At 55.9% G+C, this 27359-nt stretch overlaps 9 protein-coding genes across 9 annotated transcripts; 5 read left to right on the forward strand and 4 right to left on the reverse strand.

Moving 5' to 3' along the window:
* Nucleotides 1-4984: 4984 nt before the first annotated feature.
* Nucleotides 4985-5434, reverse strand: SLS55_003524 (uncharacterized protein; the record flags this gene model as incomplete). The annotated part of the gene is made up of 2 exons (XM_066774998.1): nt 4985-5251; nt 5309-5434. 2 exons carry the CDS (start codon nt 5432-5434, stop codon nt 4985-4987), a joined length of 393 nt encoding a protein of 130 aa, XP_066635117.1.
* Nucleotides 5435-6250: 816 nt separating this feature from the next.
* Nucleotides 6251-6996, forward strand: RIM1 (ssDNA-binding protein, mitochondrial; the record flags this gene model as incomplete). Its single annotated transcript, XM_066774999.1, has 3 exons — nt 6251-6534; nt 6750-6838; nt 6911-6996. 3 exons carry the CDS (start codon nt 6251-6253, stop codon nt 6994-6996), a joined length of 459 nt encoding a protein of 152 aa, XP_066635118.1.
* Nucleotides 6997-7426: 430 nt separating this feature from the next.
* Nucleotides 7427-7917, reverse strand: SLS55_003526 (uncharacterized protein; the record flags this gene model as incomplete). The annotated part of the gene is made up of 2 exons (XM_066775000.1): nt 7427-7715; nt 7790-7917. 2 exons carry the CDS (start codon nt 7915-7917, stop codon nt 7427-7429), a joined length of 417 nt encoding a protein of 138 aa, XP_066635119.1.
* A 1669-nt stretch (nt 7918-9586) lies between these two features.
* On the forward strand, nt 9587-11551 carry ARB1 (ABC transporter ATP-binding protein arb1; the record flags this gene model as incomplete). Its single annotated transcript, XM_066775001.1, has 3 exons — nt 9587-10174; nt 10229-11370; nt 11425-11551. 3 exons carry the CDS (start codon nt 9587-9589, stop codon nt 11549-11551), a joined length of 1857 nt encoding a protein of 618 aa, XP_066635120.1.
* A 5320-nt stretch (nt 11552-16871) lies between these two features.
* HCM1 (Forkhead transcription factor) lies at nt 16872-19061 on the forward strand (the record flags this gene model as incomplete). Its single annotated transcript, XM_066775002.1, has 1 exon — nt 16872-19061. The coding sequence occupies one exon, from the start codon at nt 16872-16874 to the stop codon at nt 19059-19061; it is 2190 nt and encodes a 729-aa protein (XP_066635121.1).
* Nucleotides 19062-21054: 1993 nt separating this feature from the next.
* On the reverse strand, nt 21055-21593 carry BUD31 (Component of the SF3b subcomplex of the U2 snRNP; the record flags this gene model as incomplete). Its single annotated transcript, XM_066775003.1, has 2 exons — nt 21055-21326; nt 21413-21593. 2 exons carry the CDS (start codon nt 21591-21593, stop codon nt 21055-21057), a joined length of 453 nt encoding a protein of 150 aa, XP_066635122.1.
* Nucleotides 21594-22058: 465 nt separating this feature from the next.
* On the forward strand, nt 22059-22772 carry SLS55_003530 (uncharacterized protein; the record flags this gene model as incomplete). Its single annotated transcript, XM_066775004.1, has 5 exons — nt 22059-22098; nt 22175-22236; nt 22349-22495; nt 22593-22700; nt 22755-22772. 5 exons carry the CDS (start codon nt 22059-22061, stop codon nt 22770-22772), a joined length of 375 nt encoding a protein of 124 aa, XP_066635123.1.
* Nucleotides 22773-22972: 200 nt separating this feature from the next.
* RPC19 (RNA polymerase subunit AC19) lies at nt 22973-23527 on the reverse strand (the record flags this gene model as incomplete). The annotated part of the gene is made up of 3 exons (XM_066775005.1): nt 22973-23088; nt 23145-23370; nt 23429-23527. 3 exons carry the CDS (start codon nt 23525-23527, stop codon nt 22973-22975), a joined length of 441 nt encoding a protein of 146 aa, XP_066635124.1.
* Nucleotides 23528-23785: 258 nt separating this feature from the next.
* Nucleotides 23786-24569, forward strand: HIS3 (imidazoleglycerol-phosphate dehydratase; the record flags this gene model as incomplete). The annotated part of the gene is made up of 2 exons (XM_066775006.1): nt 23786-24047; nt 24160-24569. The coding sequence occupies 2 exons, from the start codon at nt 23786-23788 to the stop codon at nt 24567-24569; spliced, it is 672 nt and encodes a 223-aa protein (XP_066635125.1).
* Between the last annotated feature and the right edge of the window lie 2790 nt (nt 24570-27359).

Genomic DNA, 27359 nt, shown 5'->3' on the forward strand with positions numbered 1-27359 from the left:
AGAAGACTTCGTTGGGATTATACCGCTCACTTCTCAACAAACTGCTACCACATACCCCTGAAACTCTGGAAAAACTGGCATCTGAATTTCTACAACGATCTTCGAACAGGGGAACGTGCGAGAAGAAATGGAACTGGGAACAAGATGAACTGAAAGACTATTTGAAGAGATCCCTGCTGGAGGTATCGGACTCAACACCCCTGGCCATCTACCTGGATGCTCTGGATGAATGCGGTGCTCAGACTGCGAGGCATCTGAAAGAATTTTTTAGCACAGTTGTCAAGGAAGCCACGCGGAAAAACAAGATGGTGCAAGTCTGCTTTTCATGCAGATATTTTCCCAATCTGGCCTCCACGTCGGCTAATGAGTACACTATTGCGGTCGATAAACACAACGGTAAAGATATTGTAAAGGTGGTCCGAGCGCAACTTTTCGGACTGAGTGCACACAAGAAGAACAAGGGCCTTGAGTATGCCATTGTACACAGATCAAGAGGAGTATTCCAGTGGGTGGTTCTCGTGTGCGCCAAGATCTTGGACCTCGATGACAAGGGCGCGTCATTCAAGGAGATGCAAGACGAGTTACGCAAAGTCCCGGACGACCTCTCCAAACTTTACGACAGCCTCCTCAGCGGTATGACTGTGGGCGACGGTTCCCAGACCATTCGGCTTTTCCAGTGGATATGCTTCGCAAGGAGGCCGCTTACCATTTCCGAGTTTCAATATGCCTTGGCAATCGATCCGGAATACAAAGCAACAACAATCAAGCAATACGAGCAGTTCTATGGGTTTCGGGAAGAGCCAAGAGACGTGATCAAGGCTGTGAAGGCATTAAGCAAGGGCCTAGCCGAAGTCATTCCGAAGAAAAGGAATGAACCTGTCTACCGTGGAAGCCCAAGAGTCAACTCGAGTGGAGCATCTCCTTCTATTAGTTCTACGGGGTCTATTCGTGGAGAACCTCCTTCTATTAGTCCTAGGGGGTCTCTTCGTGAAGCCCTCCCTGAGCGTGACGATTCCGGGCAAGCTACCCCTGAGCTAGACCTCTCAGATCACGTTTACTTTACTGAGCCACCAGAAATCCCGAAATCCTGGGTGGAGACATGGCTTGAGACACAAGAAACTCAACAAGGTCCTTTTCACGTCCTCGGCAACCGTCGGGAGGAAAGCTTAGACCAAAATCCCAATGAGAGGAATTTCGCGGAAATAACATCAAATAATGAGCCCTTAGGAAACCAAGAGGTACAGTTGATCCATCAATCCGTCCAAGAGTACCTTTTGGAGTCTTGGTTTGGAAGAATCCGCCCAGCACAATTCTCAACCACTATCGGATATGGAAACTTCGTTTTGTCAAGATCTTGCCTCCGTTACTTACTCGTTGACGAGATCAGGAATGATCGTTTGCATCGAGGTGCACTTGTGAGCTCTTATCCGATCTGGAGTTACTGTATGCAACATCTGGAAAGCCATCTTGTCTTAGCTGAGACAGAAGGTGTTGACCAATCCGACATTCGAGAGCTGGTATCCTACCCACAGAATGAGGGATTCGGGGCCGGATTGGTGCATCCCGCTTGTTTTCCACACTATTTCGCTTCCATAGGAGTCATCAGTGCCCTGAGAAGCTTTTTGGAAGACGAGACTGGCATTCAGGCCGCCCTTGATACCCCTGGAGATGCGGTATATCCCAATACCACGGCAGGACCGACCAGCAAAGCTCAACAAAAATTTAGGACGCGTGAAAGTATGACTGTCAATACGACAGATGAATTCTCGAGGACCCCACTTCACTACGCGGTGCTTTATGGTCAAGTCAGAACCGTTAAATACTTTCTTGGTCTCGAAAGTATTGACCCAAATATCGATGACGGCTACGGAACTCCATTTTCTTATGCTGCTATGAGAGAACCAAGCGAGCTGGAGCAGCTTCCGACTCAAGACATCCCTTTACTCTATCAACTCAGCCTATCAGATCGAATGGAGATCATTCAGCAGTTCCTTCGAACGGCTAGGGTGGATTGCAATGCAGTTTCTGGCGAGAAGAAATGGACTGCGCTCCACCAAGCCATTCAACACGATCAGGCAGATATAGTACAAATGCTCCTGAAGGACTCCCGCGTATCGCCAAACATTGGAGACGCGTATGGAAACACACCAGTACATCTGGCTATCTCTTGTTCCAACTCAGCAATCATCGAACAGCTATGTGCTGCAGATGAGGTTGACATGCACTCAAGGAACAGGGATGGCGAGACACCACTCGAGAGCGCAATTGTGCAGTACTCACGGACGAAAATCCTCGCCGCATTAGTCAAGTCAGCGAGACTTGATGTAAACCTCGAAAACGATGCCGGCCAGAAACCACTCGCAATATCCATCGTGCATGGAAACCGAAGCGCATCAAAGTTTCTGCTTTCTATGGCTCATGTGAGCTTAGACATTAGCAGAGAACATCGACCCCCGCTGTTCGTAGCTATGTCTTCGGTCATTGACACCAGACCCTTATCACTATACAGGCACCACCTTGAGCTGGTACAGATTCTTCTGGATTCTGACCGCATTGATCCCAACGCTCTCGATAGCGATGGCACTCATCCTGTGGAGTTCGCCTTGCTCAAGATAGCAGAACGCGATCCCGGCTCTCAGAACGTTCGGTATCTGATACGGGTTCTCATATGGTTATTAAACCATGTTAAAATCAGGGAGGTTATCCCGTCGGAAGCTTCAGCCGAAATACTCAAATTCTTGCTTAGCAGGTATTATTGCTGGGGGTACGCTGCGAGAAAACATTTAGACTCCATGCTGCTTCCTGATTATTATCATGGTTCAATTGTCATCCGAGATCCCAAGTCTGGAGAATTCATTGCTTCGGCGCCAAGCTGGCAACTCTTACCACCTGTGTTTCTTGAATGGGGGTCAGATTTGGAGTCAGATTTGAACTTTTTGAAGTCAGATTGAGAGCAAGCATTTCCGTAATTTCGGACTTGTAGAATTCTAAACAAGATACAGCCCTCTCTATCTATTGCAGGTGAAATGACATTTCTCGCTCACACACGCCATCCCCAGTCATCAGAACAGACACGCCTCAGCAGCCCCCACCACCACCACCACCATCGCCGCCCCCGCCACCACCACCACCACCGCCTGAGTCACAACCACCTCCGCTGCTATACCCCCCGCCTCCGCCTCCGCCGCTGCTGTACCCCCCACCACTATCACACCCCCCATGATGTCCTCCCCCACTTCCTCCACCCGTCGTCATACCCGTATCCGCAGGCGCAAGACCCGACGAGACAGCACTCTGCATACCGACCGGGGGATTGCTGCGCAGTGGGCCGACGGAAGCGGCGGAGGAGGAGCCACCGCTGCTGCTGGAGTTGCCGCCGTACTGCTTCTTGTGGGTGTGTTTGTTGTTGACGTCTTTCTCCGCGAGGCGGGGAGGTGGAGAGGAGGAGGAGGCGGCGGCGGCGGCGGCCTGCTGGTCGCGGGAGAGGCGGGAGGGGCGGCAACCCATTTCTTTCTTTCTTTCTTTCTTTTTTTTTTTTTTTGGGGGGGGGGGGGGGGGGGGGGGGGGGGGGGGGTGGTGGGGTTTTGGTCGGTTGGTCTTGTTGGTGGTTCGGCTGAAGAGGATGAGTTTGAGTCAAGTTTGTTGGTGAGGATAGGTTGTTTGACGGAAGTGATATGAGCGGTAGTGGTGAACGGCGGCACGAATGTGAAGGACGACGGGTGGTATATATACATTTTTGGGAGAATGCTGGTGATGTGGTCAGTAGGCTCAGGCTGATTGGCAAGAGTGGCGGATGGTGTCACACCCCTACCTCGCTTGCCAGAAAATCCTAGGTACGAGGAACGGGCTCAGCCTCATCAGCCAGCCTCGCGCCACCAAACCCGTCGACGGTTGCCTAAAACGTCTAGCGCGGGAACCCCAAAGCCGAGCTGCCTCGCCAAAGTTAGTATCTCTGTGCGCATCGGCTCTTTGAGGGAAGTGCTTTGCGGAGGACAACTACGAAACGGTAATAGTGAGCACCACTGCTTCACATAGACTTTCAGAAGTCCCAGACCGTAGAAAGCGAGAGGATTTGGCCCGTATCCGCTTTTCTGGACACGTCGAAACATGTCTCCGCCACCAATATCGATGAATTGGTTCAGGCATCATTTTTGCTTCCGCCTGCCATGGTTACCTTACTCACACCTTGCCAACGGCTTCCACAAAGGACAAAGGCTACAAAACTTCGCTATCATTCTCACCGTGATCAGGCTAGCGCGTACATGTACGATGTCATACAGGTACTACCGCACGCCCTTTGTCCTCGCTCACACGATGCGTCTCTTTTCGGCACCTGGTCCCGTTGCTGCCTGGAAGGCTATGATGCAAAGGAAGAGCAAGCGTGGCTATGCCGGCCGGGTCAGCCTCGCAGGGCTTGGCGCTAACACCCGATGCGGAAGCAGCACGCGGAGGCTGTGTGGAGTCTGGGGGCGGAAAGGGTCTGAGCACGTGGAGCACTCGGGGATGGCGTCACGCCGGATTCTTCTTCGCTGGCAGGGCAGATTTTTTCGGCTGGTGCGCGGTGGCGCTGAGAAGTAGCTTTCGGCTTACCTGATTGGGCCGGGTTGGTTTGCTCGGTAGGATGGTTTGGGCAAGGGTCGCACTGGGTTATGCTTATTTGAGATTGACTTTGCCAATCCGTTGGACCACGTGTGATCGTGATGCGGGATCTGCCTTGTCGTAGGTCCGGCCTTGGAAGTGAGTAGCAGTATAGCGGGGGAATGAGTCTCTTTGTCCTGCGGTATAGTTGGCTGCAAGGGCAATATTGGCACGTCCACTCCCGGTGAGTTCTCTTCCATGGACGTGTGGAAACTTGATTTTGATCATCTTCAACAGCACAACATCCACGCTTTGTTCTCATCGGTCTATTCGTCTATTCATAACGCATGTACAATCTAAATCCCATTTCTCCGTTGGTCCGGACTGAGTATTCCATGGGTATTTCTTACAGCTCTCCGGTCAAGAACTGAGCCCTTCCCAGCCCGAAGCTCCAGTCCTCCCTCGTGTTGGCGGCGACGCTGACGATCAGATCGGCGCCGGGCACGCCGCACTCCTTCTCGAGGCGCTCGGACAGGGCGGCGTAGACAGCCTGCTTCTTGGCGGCGTCGCGGCCCTGCTGGAAGATCTGGATGAAGACGAGCTTGTCGGAGCGGGTGAGGCCGAGGTTGGTGTCCTCGCAGATGATTTCGTAGGGTTCGTGCTGGGTGATGATCTGGACAGACGATCAGTTTCGGTTTGGGAGGCATTGACGTGGAAGTGTGGGGATTACCTGGTAGCGGTCACGCGGGGGAGCGGCGAACTTGTCCAGCATGATCTCCTGGACGATGTCCGCTAGCTTCTTGATCTCCTCGGGCGAGCGGACGCCCTTGATCATGTCGATTTTGACGAGAGGCATGGCGACGACTTGTTAAGACTGGAATCGAGTGGAATAGGAAGCAAGAGAAGGTCGAAGGGAATGTAGGTGGAACAGGTAGTAGCAAGTGGAGCGGATGTCCGGCGGAGCAACGACTCTTATAATAGTCCACTAGACCGTAACCTCGGCGGTGAGCCCGTGGGCCGACTATCGTGAGGATGGAACAGGTTACTAAGATAGGTGTGTAAAGCGATACGTCTGGTGACGCTGGCAGACATAAATATGAAGCAGGAGAAACACTGGAACTCTCCCATCTTCCCGTCCAAACCTCACGGCGTTGTCTGCATCTCCACCTTCAGGAACGCGTGTCCGATGACGGCCCACCACGCCAGCTAGCGGCCAACACGCATCTTTTTACCCCTTCGGAGAAGAGCCCCTCGGAACGCAGGAGAAAGGCCAAAGAAATGGGCAGCGAGCAGTGAAGAAGGCGGCAAGGCAGGCCGACGGGCGTCATCGGCGGGGTCCGGTGTTCCGTAATCGCAGCAGCTCTGGCCGACGGCCATCCAAGCCATGACTCGGCTGCGACGCGCTGAGTAATCGCCCGCTACTCACGCGTCCCGCGCGTTGTCGTCGCGCCAAGCAAAGTTTGGCGTGTTTGCACGCGATTATTTTGGCGTGGAAAAAGCTCTAGCTACACAAAGCAGCTCCCCTCGCGTCCCGGCCGCCCTGCTCAACACCACCGCGCGTTTCGTGACAGACCCTCGACTCCCTTCCTGCCTCTCCATCGCAACACCGCCTCCCCAACCACCAACAACCTTCCCGCCTCGTCTCCAATCCCATACAATCCCGCTCGCAAAAATGAACGCCTTCCGCTCGACCTTCGCCGCGCGCACCACCGCCGCTGCCGCCGGCCGCCGCGCCTTCAGCAGCACGCCGCGCAGCCCGCTCGCCAAGATGACCATCATCGGCCGCCTGGGCGCCGAACCCGAGCTGCACACGGCGGCCAACACCGGCCGCGAGTACGTGCGCTACGTGCTGGGCACCACCACCGGCCCGCGCGACCGCAACGAGACCAGCTGGTTCCGCGTCTCCTGCTTCGACGAGGGCGCGCGCAAGGATTACCTGCTGAACCTGCCTAAGGGGTGAGTTCTTTTCCCGTCGCGTTCAGGATGTGGATTTTTAGAGAGAGAAGTTGCGCGCGCGGACATTGAGGGAGAATTTTTTTTTTTTTTTTGGGAAGGGCGCGAGCGCGATTTCGCCAGCGATTGTGCGGTGGGGGGCATTGAATGCGTGGATCAGATCATCTCTGGATTTTTTGTTTGATATGGAGGGCTGACTGAATTGTTCCTAACCGTAGCACCCTCATGCATCTCGAGGCCGACGCGAAGATGGACACCTTCGAGACCAGCGAGGGTCAGAAGGCCACGCGCCTGAGCCTCACCCAGAGTACGTCGTCCCGCAAACCCCCAAACAAGGATTGGAACTGCCGTTGCTAATGCGCTTTTTCCACAACCACAGGGAACATCGAGATCCTCAGCAGGCCTCAGCGCCAGACTGACTCCGAAGGCCCCATGGGCGCCGCCCCTCGCGACGGGTCCGCTTAGATTCGCTCCCACGTCACGATCGTTTTTCCTTGCCGGTGAAATTTTATCACACGGTGGAAAGAGCTTCCCTTTTTCTTTCGATCGGACATGCTTTAAGGGCGAATACGAGGCAGAAGGAAGCGAAAGGCGCTTACTGCTATGTGTGTGTAAGAAGTCATGTTCTATTTCTTGGTCGTCAATTGAAAGATATACCCTCGAAGTTTGAAAACGGAGGGGAGGCTTCGAACTCTTTTCTTTTCTCTTCTGTATCCATGATTCCCTGTGTTTAATACAGAATCTCTCCTCATGCCAGTTCTTCCTGCGCCCAAGCTTTCCCATGAATCATGCTCCCTTTCAAAATGCAAAATGCAAAATGCAAAAAAAAAAAAAAACTTATGGATATCGTACAGTCGACCGTTTATCACTTTTGATTCCCTCCCCCATCTTTCTCTTACGCCTGCGAAAGGCTAAACTTCACATCGCCACTCGTCGCGCCGCCGACGCAAGTGCTCTCGAACTCGCCCGTCGGACACGTCTGCTGCGCGGCCTTGACGCAGCGCTCCCACCGGCCCTTGGAGATGTTGATCTGCGCGCCGCTGTCCGTCGCCGACAGGTCGAAGCGCGCGGTGCCGCTCTCGCCCGTGGTGCTGGGAGGGCGCGTCTCGCACTTTTGGATGTCGCCGGCGATGCCGCCGCAGATGGAGAGGATGGCGACGTTGGTGTCGTGCGTGTCGATGTCGCTGTGAGGGGAGGAAGAAAGTGTCAGTTTTGGGGGTTTGGTAGAGGGGCACTTTAGGGAAGGGTGTTGACGTACGCATCGGGGTTGGTGCAAGTCGTGCCGGTCACTTCGTCGCCGGAGACTTCCTGGTCGGCGCGAGGGAAGAGCGGGGTGGCGAGGGCGGTGGTGGCCATGACGGTGAGGAGGAGGTTGGTGAACTGCATGGTGGATGGGCTCTTGTTTTGGTTGTTGTTGGTCTCAAGAGATTATGGGGTTTCGATTAAATGCGATGTTGGTCAATTGGGTATGGGAGGGTTGGAAAGTGAGTTTGTTCTGAATTACCAAGAAGCAGCCGGACGTCAAGCTTCTTTTATGAACATCACAAAGTCTGGGCGATTGCTTTACCCGCATGCTTGGCACTCGTTCCGTCTTGCACGCGAGGGCAGCAACTGCATGAGCGTGCTCCACTGGGAATGTGTTCTATGGTTTTGGAACACTTAAGGAACCGTGTCGGTCATTGGTGCAGCGTAACAATTTTGACCCGACGGGCAATGCGAGCGGCGCCAAGGCGTCAGAGAGGGAAGACGAGAATGCGAAGGATGTTATCCTGCCATTTGGAGCAAAGGTGTGGTGTTTTGGTTCTGGCCGTGCTGAGGCACCCCGGGTTTGAGCAGGGATGGTGGCGAGACGTCGCAGCGGGAGTGGTCGAGCCATGCGACATGCTGCGTCTCGGCACCACCACAGCAAGAGCTGTGATAAGAATGGAAATGCGAGGCTTTTGCATTTTTGGGTTCGCTTGGCCGTTGCTGGCCCTGGCTGGTGTCTCAATAGCTGCACATCCCGCACTTGCGCGAAGGAGCTTTAATTCGACTCCTGACCGTCACTACCTGCATGCGCACATTGGACGCAGATTGAGACCTTCATATGTGCTCTTCTTGAGCATATCTCACCGCGAAGGCGTCGCAATGCTTGAATACTTATCATCGCGCTCGTCTGTCGGCTGCCATCCCGAATAACCTCACTTCGAAGGAGTTGGTCGATTCGGTCAATCCAATGCCGAAGCATACCAGACACAAATGCAGTTGTTTTATTCCCGGGAGATGCATGCAACATACAGCTTCAGCTTGATTTCGATATCGACGCTCACTCCAATCTAAGCGTGCAGGAATAGATCTCTTCCCTTTGGCTCTTTTCTTGCCTACCTCATCATCAGTCTCCTCGCCTTGATCGGTTCGTATCAAGGCGACTACCTCGTCTTTGTTTGCAAGATATTCTTTCACCAACATCCACAGCGAGGGTATGGCTGTTGCAGGAGGCAACAGTCAGGTAAGTAGCGAAGGTGCGGCTTGTCTCCCGTTGATCTTAGCCCGGATTCGAACAGCTGAGAAGCACTGCATCCACGTGCCGTGACCTGAAGATCCGGTCCAGGTCGAGCATTTCGGCCAATGAGTGTGGTGGTGGTTGTCAACAGCGGAACGAGGGGAGGCCAAGAAAAGGGCAAGGGTGGATCAGCGTTTCACCGATTGGCCGGCGGGCAGCTGGCCGTTCCCAGCCCTCTTCGCCACAGTGACGGCAGGCTGGAAAAAAGAGCCCAAGCCCACTACTGTCGCCCTCTGACCTGCACCTCCACTCCTCTCACTGCACCTGCGTCTTCCGGTCGCTGATTCTGTTTCACGGCCCTTTTCCTACGACTTCGTCTCCCAAAAGTTGCTGCTTTTGCGCCTCGAGCTTGACGCCGCCGTCGCGCAGCCCTACGCCGGTCCTTTATCGCCCTCGATAGCGCCGCCCGCCCCGGTGCCCCGCTACTGACGTCCTCCCCCGTCCACGAAAAATCTTACCGCTGATACCCAACCCGAACCATCAACACCTTCTTTTCCACAACACACTATCAAAATGGTGTCCGCATCCAAGGCTGCCCGCGACGCTAAGCGTGTTGCCGATGGCAAGGCCCCCAAGAAGACGCTCAAGGAGCGCAAGGCCGAGAAGGAAGCCGCCAAGTCCGGCGCCCCCTCCGAGAACGTGTCGGGCGACGAGGGCGTCGACGAGACCCAGAAGCAGATCGAGGCCCTCAGCATGCAAAAGGATGCCGAAGGCATCTCCGATCGTGTCACCACCGGTGTGCTGGCCTCGCTGGAGGCCAGCCGCGACGTCAAGATCACCTCGGCGTCGTTGGTCTTCCACGGCAAGGTTCTTTTCAACGACACCACCATCGAGGTCAACTACGGCCGTCGCTACGGTCTGCTCGGTGAGAACGGTTGCGGAAAGTCCACCCTGCTGAGGGCCATCGCTGCCCGCGAGTTCCCCTTCCCCGACCACATCGACATCTACCTGCTCAACGAGGGTGCTCCCAAGACCGACGTCGGTGCCCTTGACTGGGTCGTCGGCGAGGCCCAGGCCCAGCTGGCCCGCATGGAGAAGTCGGCCGAGGAGATCCTTGAGAACCATGGTCCCGACGACCCTCGTCTTGAGGAGCTGTACGAGGTGAGTTTCTGCAACTTCGACGTCTTGGAGATGTGTGCTAACAGCTGCCTCTAGCGTATGGATGATATGGACCCTAGCACCTTCTCGACCCGCGCTTCCCTGATTTTGACTGGTCTCGGCTTCAACAAGCACACCATCCAGAAGAAGACCAAGGACATGTCTGGTGGCTGGAGAATGCGTGTCGCCCTTGGCAAGGCCCTCTTCGTCAAGCCCTCGCTGCTGCTACTCGACGACCCTACTGCCCATTTGGATCTCGAGGCCTGCGTGTGGCTGGAGGAGTACCTCAAGAAGTGGGACCGTACGCTTATCCTCGTCTCTCACTCTATGGATTTCTTGAACGGTGTCTGCACGAACATGATCGACATGCGCATGAAGACTCTCCAGTACTACGGTGGTAACTACGATTCGTACATCAAGACCAGGACCGAGAACGAGACCAACCAGCAGAAGGCCTACGAGAAGCAGCAAGAAGAAATCAAGCACATCAAGAAGTTCATTGCTTCCGCCGGTACCTACGCCAACTTGGTCAGGCAGGCCAAGTCCAGGCAGAAGATTCTCGACAAGATGGAGGCCGATGGCTTCATCCAGCCCGTTGTTGAGGATCGTGTCTTCACTTTCCGCTTCGCCGATGTTGAGAAGCTTCCTCCGCCTGTCCTTTCGCTCGACGACGTCACCTTCTCTTACTCCGGCAAGCCTGAGGATAACCTTTACGAGAACCTCGACTTCGGTGTGGACATGGACTCGCGTACCGCTCTGGTCGGCCCCAACGGTGTCGGCAAGTCTACTCTGCTCCGCATCTTCACCGGCGCACTGTCCCCTACCAGCGGTGCTGTGTCCCGTCACACTCACTTGAAGCTCGGCATGTACAGCCAGCACTCCGCTGAGCAGCTCGTTCTCACCAAGTCCGCTCTCGACTTCGTCCGTGACAAGTTCAGCCACGTCTCCCAGGACTACCAGTACTGGAGACAGCAGCTGGGCCGCTACGGTCTGACCGGTGAGGCCCAGACTGCCCTCATGGGCACTCTTTCCGAGGGTCAGAAGAGCAGAATCGTCTTCGCCCTGCTTGCCATCGAGGGTCCTAACATGCTTCTGCTGGACGAGCCTACCAACGGTCTCGATATCCCTACCATCGATAGTTTGGCAGATGCTATCAACGCCTTCAGCGGTGGTGTCGTCGTCGTTTCTCACGACTTCAGGTAAGCATAGATCAGATCTCGCATGCACGAACAAGTTGCTAACACATTGTGCAGGCTGCTCGACAAGATTGCCAAGGACATCATGGTCTGCGAGAACAAGACTGTCCACAGGTGGAACGGGTCCATCGGCGAGTACAAGAACCACCTCAGGAAGAAGATGATCTCGGTTGGTGCCGTCTAAGCAGACTTCTTCGCTGTCTTCATATCACCCATGGGAAGCCAGATGTGAAGCTGGGGTTTGTGGAAGGCCGTTCGGGCTTTTTGATGATGATAATGCAAAAAAGCCCGCTTGTGGCTACGAAAGCATGAAGAGAGTCGGCAAGCAATCAGGCGTTGCTGGCGATGTTTAAATCGGACATCCGCGCGGTTTCTGGGTAAAAAAAGAGGTATGATGCCGCCCGGGTGCCGGCTTTCTTTGAACAGCTTTTATATCCACAGCAAAAAGAGCAAGCCAAGGGTTGGCTTGCCGGATTGAGTTTGATTTCTTGCAGAGGGGGGAAACCTTTTTGGGATAGACCACAGGAGTTACTTCAACCATTAGATTGCATGCCGCTTACCTACTCCTTCCAAGTTGACAATTCGGCGAAGAGGTCCAACATGTTGGTGAAATTGCATCCGCCGTGATCCAGGCATCTTGAAATGCCTTCGGCCTTGTTGGAGCCCCGTCTAATCGTACGCTACCAGGCTCCTCTCTTCACCATCGTCGTATTTCCGTTACGGATGGCCATAGGGTATCATACGGCTACCCGGGAACGGCCCTTCTAAACGGTCCTACCTTTCACCGTCTCTCTCCCATCATTCTCACGTTAGACGCTGCTAGCGAAGCGATAAAACGGAAGAGCGCCTACTACGCACAGAACAGTGAAAAGGAGGGTAGGTAAGACATGAAGAATAAAAAGAAAAAATAATAGTCCCGAAAAGAGACAACGCGGGAATATCCCATTTTTCCCATCACGCGACGCTCTAGACTATGACCCGGAGGACTGGGTGACTACTACTGCTGACCGATCCTCCCGCTCTTTTCCTCTCGCTTCGGGCGGGAAGGACGGACGGACGGGGCGCTTGGGAACCGCCGGAGAGAGAGAAAGCGATGTCATTATGTCGGTCTGGGCAAGAGGAGGGAAGAAGGGCAGTGTAGTTTGTGTGTATGGGGGCGCTAGTAGGGATATGTGTTGTTGGTTGGCGGCCACGAGGGGTTGGGGGGAAAGGGCAAGAGAAGAAGACAAGCCACAGGGTCTTCGAACTCCACCGAGTCTAGACCCTGACGATGGGGAGGGGAGGGGAGGGGAGGAAAGGAGAATAATTGGGCGGGAACTACTCTCTTCTGCCGCCTCGCAGGGCGAACAAGCTGCAAGGCGTTCGTTCTTCATCGATCGAGATTTGCCGGGGTAGGGAAGGCGATTTTTTCGGCGACGGTCTAATTGTGATTTTTTCCTGCGATTCTGATTGGTGTGCCTTGCTCATGTGGTCGGTTTCCCTCGACGCGACCCTGGCGGGCTTCACCGCCGCTCTGCCTGTCTCTCCTCTTCTTTCTTTCTTTCTTTCTTTTTTGTTGTTACTTCTGTTCCGGAATGAGAGAACCTGCTGAAGGATGGTTCCATGTACAAGTTGATTTAAAAGATCGTAAGTGAGTGGTAGAGTAATCGGATAGATAGCGACACCCTTCGGCTCGACCAATACTTCGATAAGAAGCCGGTGGAAGAAGCCCTCTTCATTCTTGGACGATGTAACAACAGCCGTGTAGCTCTTGTTAAGTGAGAAACGTGACCTGGACGGAAGCTTCGACACGTCATGTCCCAGAGACAGATTGCTTCTCAGGATATATCACTCAGTCTTGCTGAACAGCCGGAAATCTAGCCGAACAACACGAAAAGTCTTTGGAGTGAAGACTGTCTATGTGCCTTTGTATTTGAAAGCGCTCGCCGGGTGTTGAAGCTAAGACGTAACGATACGGCGTAGGAGATGCACGCTGATGCATTACCGCGGAGCGATTGCTGCCTCTGATCAACTTTCCTTGGTGACGTAGACCATTGAACAGAGACTTCAAGCGGAAGCGTTCGTGGACATCCCAGGAATGGACAGAGGGCGTCTCCGTCGCTGTTGGTTGGGTTGCGATAAGTAGTTGGGAAGTGAGGCTAACGAGGTACCCGATGCCCTTAGCGTATTGGTTGATGTACCGGGCCCGGCAAAATACCCTCGTTCATGGGACCAAGGCGGGGTTGCAAAAACCGAGTCCACAAATAATGCACTCTACTTACGAATGGATGAATCCTATGTTCGTACTCCAACAACTCTCATCTGCGTCAGGACTCTTGCTTCAACTACCGACGTAGAAGGGCTCACAAAAGTTACATTCACCTCAGGACGTTCGTTATTACAGCCCATGTAAGGGGGTTCAAATTCTCTGCAGCCCACTGTGGGATTTGCCAGTTGGGGGGACAAGAGCTCGAAGGAACATCGGGACGCTAGATGGTGCAGTCGTATGGTACATGTCAGTACGCGTTGAAACCCACTCGCCAGGTACCGGTACGGCTCCCGATGGTTTGCCATATTTCTTCGGCCGGGCTTTTTTTGGTGGAGCCACGAGCTGAAGTGGCACATTTGTGGCGGACGTCGGTGGCGTTAGCGTGCTGAGAGCCTGGATTCGACTCTGGTGTCCTTATCGCTATCTAGTAGTGATGATTCGCTGTTTGTTTAATTACTCTGGCTGTTTAAGCAGCTGTGACGGGCCGTGGATTTGTGATTAAATTTCTGTCCGCATACGTGGCCATTGATCTGTTGGTCGGCGAGAGAAGAGTCACAGCCCTTGCACGGGTGATTTCGGATTTTCAGGTATGCCCGACGGCGTGTGGCTCTCATGGTCCGATGCGATGGAGCGGAAAGGAAGCCGCACGCCAGCGCATGGACGGCCGAAGACGCGTCGTCTCTCGTTGGGTATGATTGCCCCGATCTCGATCAGATAGCAAGATCCGGCCGAGATTGTCTAAGATGCGGGTGCGGGAATCGGGCTTCTTCTTATACTGATCATAGTAGAAAAAAAGGAGGTGTTCTAGAAGAAATGCGCATTGACTGTAGGGAGGACGGGGAGCTCGTATGCACCGTTTAGCCGCGGGGGATTTGAGGATTAGAGTTGCCCATCTGTGGAAACGGTGAAGAACGAGCGTCGGATATGATGTCAAACGCGGATCAGGCAAGCCCGTTGCTTTTGCCGCGTGGAGCGGAAGTGCCGTCGCGCGACGCGTGAGGGGCGATTGATTCGCGTCGGTTGCATTGACCGCTGCAGTGACCCGCGGCGCTTCTGCACGTCGCTCTTGTGTGCATCGACTTTGTGGCGCCAGTCGGGACCATGCACCTGCGTCAACGGCGTCCAGTTTCGCGTGAGAAAGACACTGTGCGCCCGTGTCCATTGGTGTTCGAGCCTCGTGTTTAAGGGTAGTTGTGCGAGAGTGGCTATAGGTAGACAATTTGGCATACAACCTCAACAACGTGCAACGTCAGTTCGCTCCGCAGGAATTGCAACATGGGGGCGGCTGCAAGACGGACAATTGCGCACGAGCATGTGGGATGGGGCCGAGGGCACAGGCGCCGGGGAGAGAGTGTTCCCTCAGCTGTGTTGGCCTGAGCCAACCGTTCTTGATGGGGAAGTAGTAGGTGGTGTTGGAGGGATTCCCGGAGAACTGGTTAAGCTCCAACACCATACGGCGGGCCGACTTTTCGTGATCCTCTGACGACCCGCTTGCTGAAATCCGCGGTACCTGGTGACCATGCTGGATGTGTGGCCACATGGCATGCCAAACGTGACGTCCAGCGCGGTGTGGGCCGTGCTGGAGATCCACGGGCAAGGACGGCCTGCTCCGGACGAGGCGGAGAGCCCTTGCGCGCATCGCTCTAAGGATTCTCTCGTCTTGTTCGCACTGCCACCGAACACTGGGACACACTAGCTGCTGTGCCGCACAGTTCCAGCTGAAGACACCGGCGCACCACTGTCGCGGATGGGGCTTGACCGGCGGCTTCCCAACCGGACATGGAAGAGGGGAAGTCCAACAAGGAAAAAGCGGAACCGTGGGACCCATGCCTGCGAGCACGCTCTCGCAACAGTCAATGGCTGGATCCCCTTGGCAGGTCTCACGCGGCACAGCACCTCCAAGTCTGACTCGCACCGCCCATCCGCAGCTTCCTCGTGCAGCCCTCATGACTGAGCACGGTTACCCGTTCGGGCAGCGAGGTTGCCTGCTCCGCCCATTCGGCACCCGTGTTCGGGGGCAGCCGACAGGGCCTGGCCTGCGTTGGCAAGGCTGACGGTCAGCCAACGCCTGCGCGAACGCTTTTCCCTCCATTTTTCTTCCTATCGTGACAATCGCACGGGCGTGGCCTTCTATCTTTGGCTCTGCTAACGGCACGCGTGGATGCTTCGAGGCGCTCCGGTGGGGATCTCGCGATCAGCTGTCGAGTCGAGCGGATCTGCGGCGGCTCCACGGATGCGCGAGAGTCTGATAGCTGCCCGCAGCGCGGACGCGACGCGCCGGCACATCTGTACGGCGTAGGTACTCGAACGGGGGCGCCTGAATGGCTCGCCAGCGTGCGACGGAGCGGCGGCCGATGCGGGGGAGAGCCACAGCGGTTTCATCATCCATGCGTTAGCCGCTCACCCAGCGGCGCCCACGCGCAATCTTCGCGCTGCTTTCGCGCCATCGCGACGGGGCGCCAATAATCGTCGATGCGGTTAGCCTTGGGATGGCGCTTGGTGTGCTATTACGAGGGTGCCTGTGGCCTGACGGGCATGCCGCCCTTGCAGCGCGTCATACGCTAGCCACGGCGGCGTTAGTGCCTCATGAAGGCGAACGGCTGCCAGCTGGCATGCGGGCGAGAGCAACGCTTTGGACGGCGCACAGGCGGCATAAGTGGCCCAAGCCGCGTCCCCACCTGCGACACGCCCTACCTAAGAATCGAGCATATCCGCGCTGCAGTCACCCGTCTATCTATCCCCTCACCTCTGCCTCTGCCGTGCGCTCACGCTCCGACGGCACTCCAATTTCCTCGTTTGCGCATTGCAGTCGCCCTCGCGCCCTCCGCACCCCTTGCGCCCCACGCTGCCGCCGAGCTCAAGCCGCGCTTCTTGTGAGCTCATTCATCGCCCGCCCGAGCGTCTTGGCGCCGTCCCCCCAAGCGAGATCTCCAGCAGCCGCGCAGCTCGTGAGACGCCGCTCCCTTTCTTCTCTGAAGAATTCGCCGTGCTCACACAGCCGCACGACGTCTAGATCGCCGCACCTCCGCCTCCAAGAAAGCCTTTCGACCTGCCGCCGCTGCGCAGCCAGATATCTCCACTTGAACGCCGCTCTCCCGCCGCTACCCGCACCGCAATCAGACGCTCCACCCCAGCGCACTCAGCCGCGCCCATCCCCACCACCAGGCATCAGTTCCCGATTTTTCTCGCGTTCGCACGCGTCATCTGCTCTGCTGAGCTGGCCACGCCCGAGTTTTCGTCCTCGCCCTCGCCCACCATGGCTGCGACGCGTCGCCAGCAGGCGCCGCTGCAGATTTTCCAGGATCCCGTCACCTCGTTCGACCACCATGAAGTCGCCGAAGCCGAAGCCGCCCTGCTGTCAGCCCTCGGACCCGTAACCGATGTGTCGTCAAGCCACCACACCCTCCTCAACCCCTCGCACTCAGAGGGGAGCGCACAGTCGCCGCGCAAACCGCTGGGGCCTGAGTCCAGCTCGCCAGCCCCGCACGCTCTGGCTGAGAGTAACATCAACTCCATCTCTATCCCTCCACCCCGCCACAATGACTTCACCACCGACTCGCCTCTGAAGAGAAAGGCATCTCAGCCAGACCTTCGCGCGCGAAAGTCGCAGAATGCCCTCTTCACCACCTTCCACTCGACCGGCATCACGGACAAGGAGAACGACTATGCCGCCATCTACGCCAACAGCTTCCCTCAATACTCAGATCCTACCTACCAGAAGAATCAGTCAAAGCGCCAGCTCATGGATGCAGCGCCGCTGCGCGACCGTAACGCGAAGAAGTCGTCAAAACCTCAGGATGACGACCCGAAGCCTCTCCCTTCACCTAGTGAGATGCCGTCCATCGAGGATGATGGCACCAAGCCGGCATACAGCTACGCCACCCTCATTGGCATGGCAATCTTGCGCGCGCCACAGAGGCGACTCACTCTGGCACAGATCTACAAATGGATCTCCGAGACATTCAGTTACTACCGCGCCGGTGAGACCGGGTGGCAGAACAGCATTCGGCACAACCTCAGCCTTAACAAAGCTTTCATCAAACAGGAACGTCCCAAGGACGACCCTGGCAAAGGCAATTATTGGGCAATCGAACCCGGTCTTGAGCGCCAGTTCATGAAGGAGAAACCCCGCCGTATGACCAACCCAGGAGACCCTAGCTTCCTGCAGGCTTATCACGGCGATATCCTGAGACCATCAACCGCACCGTCGTCAAGGCAACCAGCAGTGTCAGCGTTCCCGCTCCAATCCACTCCTATTGGCGAAAGCATCGACTCGAGCAAATTCCCCGATGAGACTGAGCTGTCATCTGATGCTACTATCCCTGCCTCAGATCCGGCGATTCACGACGGACAGGATGCCGGGGACAATGAAAATGAGAAGCCGCCGCCTTCGTCGCACACCCTGCGTTCTTCACCGCCGCCCCCAGCTGAGATCCACTCTTCGCCTCCACCACCTATGTCTCGGTCGCTGCACGAGGGAACCCCTCCCCGCGCACGACGCCCGTCGTCCACGGACCGTTCCGGCGGTCGGAAGCGCAAGTTCTCCACTCTGGGTGACAGCGGGTACTACTCGTCCATCGAGTCATCGGCTGTCAAAGGTCACCATCCCCTTGGGGCCATTCCCACTTCGGAAGCGGACCTTGACCGGCCAGCGCACAAGCGTGGTCGCGCCGAAGAAGAAATCGCGCGGATGCGTGGGTCGTCGTACGACAGTCCCACGAAGAGCCATCCTCTCCTGAAGCAGCCGGGCAACGGGTACCCGTCGTCGTCACCGTTCCGCCCATTCGAGTTTGCAGCGCCACTCACACCTGCCATCGTCTTCAAGAAGCCCGCAAGGCCCCCTGCGTCCATCTCCCCCAACACAAACCTTCGTAACCACCGCGACCGTGTCCGTGAGCTGGTTGGTTCCCCGGATAAGACGCTCGGTTTGCTTGCTGATGTGAACCCCTGGAGCCCCGCTTTCAACTTGCCTGATGAGGAAAACTTCAACCTCCTGGAAGATCACTTCGCCGAGAACTTCGATGTGTTCAATGACAGCCCGCTGCAGCAAGCCCGTTCTTCTCGCGGTTCGCCCGAGAAGCGTTCCGTCAAGCGACCTTCCAGTGCTCGTGCTATGACCTCCTCAAGCATCCTCGCTGACATTACGGGCTCGCGCGCAAACATCGCGACGCCCGAGTCATCGAAGCAATGGCTCAAGCCGCCGTCACATAAGAAGAGTCTGTCCGACTTCTTCGCTGGAAGGACGTCGGCGGCTCCTAGTCCTCTTAAGACTCCTGGCGCATCCAAGGCCGAAGACCTCTTTGGCATCGACCTTTACGATGATGAGGAGCCAGGCTTCGACATCCTCCAGGGCTTCCAGAAGATCGGTGCTCGCCCGCTGCAGCTTGAGAGCCCGACCAAGAAGTCTAGGCCTGCATTCGGCCGGAGCCACACAACTCTGCACTGAGCGATGTCCAGTACAGCTGGCTACTTATATTGCAAGTGCCATTACCATTGACATTACGCGTCATTTTCGAATGTCTTATGGCAGGAGCCTGCAACATCGGATGAGAGCGGGACGAGCGCCATGATGTGACAAGCGCATTCCGATTCACGACCGTTACGACCACGAATGATACCCCCACAACACTCACACAACGACTTTACCGCTCTGGAGGCGGAGGTAACCCCGGAGCAATTTGGCTTAGGCGCACTTTTTGGTCCAAGCGGTTCGATTCCATTTCACCTAGTTTCTTTGGACAGCAGAAGATCCTTCGCCTCAAGGCGATTAATCTTTCGAGTCCTACTCACCTTCAAGCTCATGCCCCTTCTCGCCAATTGTCTTTGGTGTCTAGGGCTTGAAGCCTGTTCTACCTTGGCTGTGTTTTGAGTTCTTGTTTATTGAGTTTTTCTCGGCTTTTATGGTTCTTCATGTTGATTTTGATTTGGTTTGTCACTGTCGGTCGTTATTGGGGGCTTTGGGAAAGCCGGTTACTACGGTCGGGATTTGTCGGTATAGACTCAGGCGCATGGTTTCGGGGCTGACACAAAAAGGGGAGCAAACCTGGGGAGCTTTTCAGTGACTCTGTTCTTCGACCTTGGGCTCGGCGTAAACCATCTTTCACTGGGACAAGATTGGTTAGGAGTCTACTTGCTTCCACTTTCATTTCTCCCGTTTGTCTTATCCGCCCCCCTTTTCATGCGGCTCATGCATGCGTCTGGTCTGTACTATCTTAAGCGATTGATGTTTTTGATGCCTTTCTTATTACTTTGGAACAGCGAACATGGAATAACTCGGTCGCTGTACTCATTTATTATTGATCTCTTGCTTTTCACCTTCCGAAGCTCTTGTGCACTGGTCCCCCTGACATTGATTGTATCAATACCCTGGATAAAGTGCGTGCATGTCTTGTAATGTCGTTCGTTCTTGTCAAATGCCACTTGCATATGGGACAAGTATATGCTGTACTGGCCTGTCGCTCCACGAGCATCTACTTCTCTTCTCTTCCCTAGAGGACTCATCGTTCTCCTTACTAGACTACCGGCATTTAATGAACCCTATTCTAATTTCTTACAACTGGTGAAGCGGATATAATATGGTTATAAATAGGTGTTGTGGTTTAAAGTATTTACTTCGCACGTAGGGGTTCGGACTGGTAGCATACGAACTGAGACCACCGTTTATATGGATGTTCATTCTGGCCCACTTACGAGCTCCGACCCTGATCAGTTATGCGTGATCAGTGGAGACGTGATGGGCTCGTTTAGGATTGCCAGAAACCCGGGGTAGTTGGGTCTTTTCATCTGCCCACCCTCTCTCTATTATAGCACTTGGCGAAGTCTCCTTATATTGGGAGATTCGCACTTGGCATTTGTTTCGATTCGTGGTAGATTGCGTTAAATGCAGGACTTTGCAAATCTTCTCTCACTCTGAAAAAAGAGCTTTCGGAGAAATTATGATATTGGGTATCATGCCGACTCTATTCCACCGCTAGGCAGGTAACTGCACAATTACTGAGAAGTAATAAGCTTATAGAAAATGCCTCCTTGGTGTACTTCCTGTCATCCAGGCAGTGTTGAGGGAAGATCGCCCAAATATAGGACCTTTGCCTTGCGATGAAAACGTTACCACCCCCAGAACTCCGTGACGCGGAAGACCAATAAAACCAAGATTCTTTTCGTTTCCCTCACTCCAATTGGGTTTTCTTGTCGACCATACGCTCAAAAAGCCGCAGCCAGCATCGAGCGGCAACAAGCCGACCGTCACGATAATCAGCCCTGTCCTGCCACGCGTGTGGTATCCGGCCCAGAACCCTTTCTTCCATTCCTTTCCGTTCCTCTGAGCCCTTGAAAACAGAGATCGGACTTTATTTTTCTTCTTCAACAATTTCCCTCCCTCCCCCCAACCACCATCTTCAATTTTTCCTCGCCATCGTTGTTTCCTTCCCATCTTATTCTCTTCAATCACAGCTCGCGCAGCCGGCGCAGCCGCAGCTGACGCACTGGATGACGTGGTCCTCTTTGAGCTGGTCGCGGGGCACGCGGCAGATGCAGGTGCTGTTGAAGTTCGTTTCCTTAGTCTGGATGCAGCGCAGGCAGCACAGGTGCTCGTAGCCCTGCTTCTTCCACTTGGCGATCAGGTTGGCGTCCGCCTTGCCGTTCTTCAGGCACCAGTCGTACAGCGCCTTGCTGATCTTCTCGTCGTTGTAGAGGTCCCAGATGTAGCGGGATCCTGGTGAAAGAGAGAGCGTTGATGCGTTAGCGGAAAGGTTGAAAGGTTTGGGGAGGTTTGCGCGCGGGGTGAGAGGGAAATCGTACGTTTGTGGGTGATCTCGAAGATGGGCCATTGCATCTCTTGCCGCTTCTTGCCCTCGTGCGACGCGTTTAGTGCGTCTTTCATGGCGTTGTCGTACTCGAGAAGCGTGTCTTCGATGTCCTCGTAACCCTCCGGCGGCGCCTTCTTGCGGCCGTATCCCTTGCTTGTGCGGACGACGGGCATGTTGGTTGCTGAGGTGCGTCGAGATTGGAGCGAATGCGCGGGCGGAGAGGAAGAAGCTGCTGAAGTGTGACGGTGGCGTCGTCCGGCGGTGGTTCGAGAGCGAGGCGACAGTTGCTGGATAACGAAGGTGCGAATTCAGGACGCGCGCAGGGATTAGTTGTTGTCTTTTTGCGAGTCTGTTAGCGCCTGCGATGCCAGTGGAGGCGGAGCTGGTGGGCGTGGTCGTTGCGACGGTACTTACGTGGGGAAGCAGGAACAGTGCACGCGCGCGGCGGAGCAAGTCGTCGCTGATATATTCTTGCTGACAACATCGGAGGGGCGGCTGCACGTGATCTGCGCCGTACCTCGCCCTTCCGGCATCCGACCAAACGTCAGTTTCGAGAGGAAGCGGGCTACGCGATTGACCTCACCCTAATCACCCCCGCAACCTCCCCGAATCTCCACTCCACGCGACGAACGGCCGCCATGATCAACCCTACCTTCCTCGCCAAGAAGGCGCGGTCCTGTACGGATGCCATCCCCCCGGACACCCTGTGAGAGGTGACTTATCGCTGACCTGCGACGACGCATTGCGACTACAGCCGCCAACTGGGCCGATGCCAAGACCCGGGTGCTGACGGCCTACCGCGAGTGGCTGCGTGCCGTACGTCCTCTGATCCCCGTCAATTGCGCGTCCTGAGTACCGCCATGCTGGGATAGCTGGGTGTTGTGGATTGGGAACTGGAAGGGCTGATTCGAGTTGCGAGGACAAACAGGCTCCGGAGATCCAGAAGATGTACATGCTCAACATCCCCGTCTCCCAGATCCGCACCAAGACCCGCCAGGAGTTCGAGCGCCACAGATACGTCCAGCAGCTGCAGACTGTCGACGTTCTGCTGCAGCAGTCGAATGCCGAGTTCCAGGTACGATTGATATACAAAAGAGCCGCGAGAAGGCTGAGAAAGGGAAGAGGGGCTTTTCACGGATATCGGGGGCTAACATTGCCATTGCGCATTACAGGAGACGCTCAACTACTGGAAGCAGCTGTCGCACGTTCTGAAGTACTTCAAGGTCGAGGAAGAGCCCAAGCACAAGCTTCCCAACAACTTCGTTTCGGGATTCCTGGAGGTCAGTTTAGCCCACACGGGGCGCATCGCGTTTGAATGCGAACCGCTGCATTAGGAAGATGCGGAGAGCTAATGCTTTATCATCCACAGGGTCGCAACTAGATTTCCCATTCCCGCCTGGATGCCTGTACAAATGCCAATACCAAGTTTTCTCTTTTCCCTCCGCTTCTCCTAGTGCCGTGGCACTTGGGTAGCCTTTCTACCTTCACGCCAGAACGCCGTACTATGCTTAAAGACTTTTCCTGGGCCGACTCAGCCGATGCGGGAACGACCTCAGTTGCGCGCGCTGAACTCGTCACGCGAAATGGTGAACTTGTCTATGACAACGTCGCAAAGCTCCGCCAAGTCGTCGAGGCCCTTCTCCAGCACATCATAGACGCTAACCTCGTCTGCCATATCCGTCAGCCTGCGATTGCTTTTCGTAGTGTTGCGTACTTGTACTGACCATATGTCTGGATGCGGAGATTCATCTTGTTCTCGGAGGGGTGAGGAATAGAGTAACCGCAGAACTCCACAGCGGGGCTGCAGGTAGACGTCAGTAGACTGCTCAAACCAACTTGCGCATGGTATGCTTCATACTTCTTCATAATGATGTAGCGCAGAGCGTTGCCCAGGGTGTGGTCCTCGTTCTCGAACTCGAAGGATGCAGCGGTGTTTTCGGATCCGGGCAACTGCATTGCGCATCAGCTCTGCGTCTTTTCACTGGCGGACGATGGTGGTGCGGCATACCACGCGGATGCGCTGCTTCTCGTCGACCTCCTCGACGTCGTTCTCCTGGGCAAGACCGTTGACAGGGGCGTCCTGCATTTCCTCATCGTGCGACGACATGGCGGGCGGTTACTGCTTCGGTAGGGCGGTGATTTGCGCGAGATGGTAGCTGGCTCAGGAAGTCGAGGCGGCGGGCAAAACTTGCGGCGAAGAACGGAGATTTAAGGTTATCTTATCGCGCGATCAGCGAAAAACATCCCCGCCGCCCAATCGCAACGCCGCTGACTCTTACCTTCGCTTTCTTTCACCACCCACCTCTCCACCGCCCTCCAGACAACCCAATCACCCTTCGAAGCCCCCGAACCGAATTACTTCACAATGGCCGACAGAATACGCAGCACCACCCTCAAGCGCGACACCAATGAGACCAAGATTCAATTGAGCCTCAACCTCGACGGCGGCGTCCTCGAGCCCGTCGGTGACGACGTGAACGGCGAGGAAAAGGGCCATGCCGCCCAGGCTTCCAAGAGCCAGCACATTGACATAAACTCGGGCATCGGCTTCCTCGACCATATGCTGCACGCTCTGGCCAAGCACGCCGGCTGGTCGCTGAAGCTGCGCTGCACCGGAGATCTGCACAGTACGTCATACACCTCCGCGGCACGGAGATGCCGTCGGGCTGGGAAATGAACGATGTCTGAACGGGGTTACGATCTTGAGGGGAGCGGAATCTTGCTGACCGAAGCGCACAGTCGACGACCACCACACGGCCGAGGACACGTGCATCGCGCTGGGCCAGGCGTTCAAGACGGCGCTGGGCGGCACCACGGGGCTCGCGCGCTTCGGCAGCGCCTACTGCCCGCTCGACGAGGCGCTGTCGCGCGCCGTCATCGACCTGTCCAACCGGCCCTACTCGGTCGTCAACCTCGGCCTGCGCCGCGAGAAGATCGGCGACCTGTCGTGCGAGATGATCCCCCACTGCCTGCAGAGCTTCGCCCAGGGCGCCGCCGTGACGCTGCACGTCGATTGCCTGAGGGGCGAGAACGACCACCACAGGGCGGAGAGCGCGTTCAAGGCGCTGGCCGTTGCGACTAGGCAGGCTACCACCAGGGTGAAGGGTAGGGAGGGCGAGGAACCCAGCACTAAGGGTGTGTTGTACTAGGGAAGGGAAGGGAAAAGAGAAAAAGGATGCCAGGGAAGTGTCCGGTTCTCAAAAGAAAAAAGAAAAAAAGCACACATTCATGAAGAATTGAAAATAAGTAAACGGAGAGATGCGTGAGCTATTGAGTTTAGCTGGATGCTCTCGATAGAGCGTTGACAAGACGCGGTGTAGAGCTTGGCAGGGGTTTGTAGCGGTCTCTGAAAGATATACCAAGGGTTTTAAGAGATGTAAATAAGCCAAGTAAGTTGAATTGGTTTTTTTGCTTTCGTAGTCATGCAGATGAAGACTTTTGATTTTAGTAGAAGGGACATGAAACATATGTGATCCAAACAGCTCGGAGTCTACAATACATTGAGTTTCAAAGAACGAAGTACACGATTTCTGCACTATATATCCGACTATTCAGCCCCTATACACCGCCTGATTCGACGTCTACCTTCCTCTTCTTCCTCGGCCCTTCCTCATATTCAACCCTTTTCCGCACCATCCCTTTCTCCTTCTTCTCTTCAGCCCTCCTCTCCCTCCTCCTCTCCCCCTCCCTCCCCATCATCAACAAACACCCAACCTCCCTCCTACACCTCCTCTCCCCAATCGACGACAGCCTATCCCACCCCTCCCTCTCCCCCACCCACCGCATCATCGCCTCCACAACCTCGTCCACCAACTCCCCCCAATCGCCCACCCGCCACGCCTCGCCCCTCTCACACGCACCGTCGCCGTCGTCGTCACACCCGGGCGTCGAACCCATCGTCGTCGTCGGCACAACCTCGACCCCCCACCCCTCTACCATGCCGCCCACCGCCCCCGCCCTCGGCCCTTCCGCCCGCGCGAACCGTGCGAACCGCCCGCCGCTCACACCGGCTCCTCCGTACCTCCGCACCCGCCCGCTGCCAGCGCACGCGCGACACTCGGTCTTCCTACTCCTACTCCTACCCCCACCCCTCCTCGACGACCATGGGACATATACGGTCGCGGCGCCGCGGCAGGCGGGGCAGATGGGGATGGCGTGGTAGATGCGGGCGAGGCGGAGGGAGCGGTGGGGGCAGAGGGGGTGGGTGAGGGTGTGGGTTTCGGGCGGCGGCGGCGGCGGCGGCGGAACGGTCGCTCTTGAGGAGAAAGACGAGTGGTGGGGCCGTGGGAGGTTGCCGAGGAAGGCGTGCCGGACGAGGAGCGGGGAGGAGAGGGTGTGCGTCCAGGCTTCTTGCGTCGCGGCTGCTGCTGCTGCTGCGGTGGCGGCGGCGGCGATGGCGGCGGCGGTGGTGGCGACGGAGTGGACGGGGTGGGAGAGGTAGGAGGGTGTGGTGGAAGGGCGGTAGGAATCGAGGAGGTTGGAGGGGTAGGGGCGGTGGTGGTGGTCTTGGTGGAGGTGGTCTTGGAGGTGGCGGTGGCGCTCTGGGGGTGGGAGTGGGGGTCTGGGGGAGGACTGGTAGGTGGTGTGCTCTGGTCGTTGGTGATTGTCTGAAGGGGGGAGCTGCAGGCTTGCAAGGAAGTTCATCGTGCCAGGAGACAGGACGATCTTGTCTGGCAGGGCCTCGGCAGGCGCTAACGCTGGTTGCTTGTGCTCAATCTGACTTTCAACTGGTTCTGACGATAGCCCAGCAGCTGCTTTCGACGGGTCGTAAGTGTCCAGTCCGTACGTCTCCACTTCGATTTGTGGCAACACCGGCTCCAAGCACGGTGGCGTGTCCACAAAAGGAGGCGCTGTTGGTGAGGGCGATGGCGGGCGCGATGGCGATCCTGGATCGGGTGTGGCGACCGACTGTTCAGTCGGCTGGACGAGACTCGCCTGGTGTTGATTAAGAGAGTGGAGATGGACATTGTTCATATCTTCCTTTGCTGATTTGGGAGGCCAAGAAACACTCGGTGAGGGTGCAACTGGAACAGGCAGGGTTGGTTTTTGGTAAGGTGAGGCAGGTGGACTCATTTGCATTTGGCTTTCTTCAAAGAAGTGTGTAATGTCGAGTGGTGATATCGGAGACACGGGGGCCGAGTCTTTCGGGGCAGCTTGCTCTGGAAACGAAGTGTGGACGGCATTAAGATCTTCTCTGACCGGAGATCGACTCGATACCAATGAAGTATCGGCGCGTTCATTTTGCCCGTGGCTGCCGGGTACTATGATGCTCTCAGCATTTGGATGCTGACCATCCGGAACTTCATCGGTTGCATCGTGCTCTTGAGCGATGACATCGCCAGATCCAGGCAGGCTTTCCTCCATACTGCTACCCAGGCTTCCACGATCTTCTGGCTCATCCGATGGTGCCTTATAGGACTGCTCCATGTCTTCAACAGACAAGTCTTGAATCTCCACTTCCGGACTATGTTGCCACTGTTGTATGTCCGGCCTCTCGTCTGCGTCGTCACTTCCCATCATTGGCTCCTCTTCAATCCGCGGGACAGCGTCGTCCTCGCTGTGTTCAACATCCAGTAGAATAGTGTGCCCATATACAGTTTGAGCTTCTGCAATACCAGTGGCTGCATGATCATGCCGAAGTGGCGTTCCGCGTATCTCTGGTGTAAGTACCTCGCTGACTTCGTCGATGGTGGCTAGGTTTGGTGTGGCAACACTTTTCACTGAGGCCCTTCTGGTCATTGCGTTTTGATTTTCGAGGCTCGCAAGGACATCTGCAAGACTTGCCGGAGGTGACTTCCTATTGTCATCTTCTGTTGCATCTTCGATGGGTGGTTCGCCTGTGGGAGCTTCCGGTGCGTCTGGTCGGGGAAGGCCTGCAGCGCCATCGACGGCTGTTTCAGCGAGCTCCTCGTCGCCGTGTATTCCGTCTCCCGTGGGGG

This window comes from Diplodia seriata, assembly GCF_021436955.1.
Source record: "Diplodia seriata strain FDS-637 chromosome Unknown scaffold_3, whole genome shotgun sequence".
Taxonomy (NCBI): Eukaryota; Fungi; Ascomycota; class Dothideomycetes; order Botryosphaeriales; family Botryosphaeriaceae; genus Diplodia; species Diplodia seriata.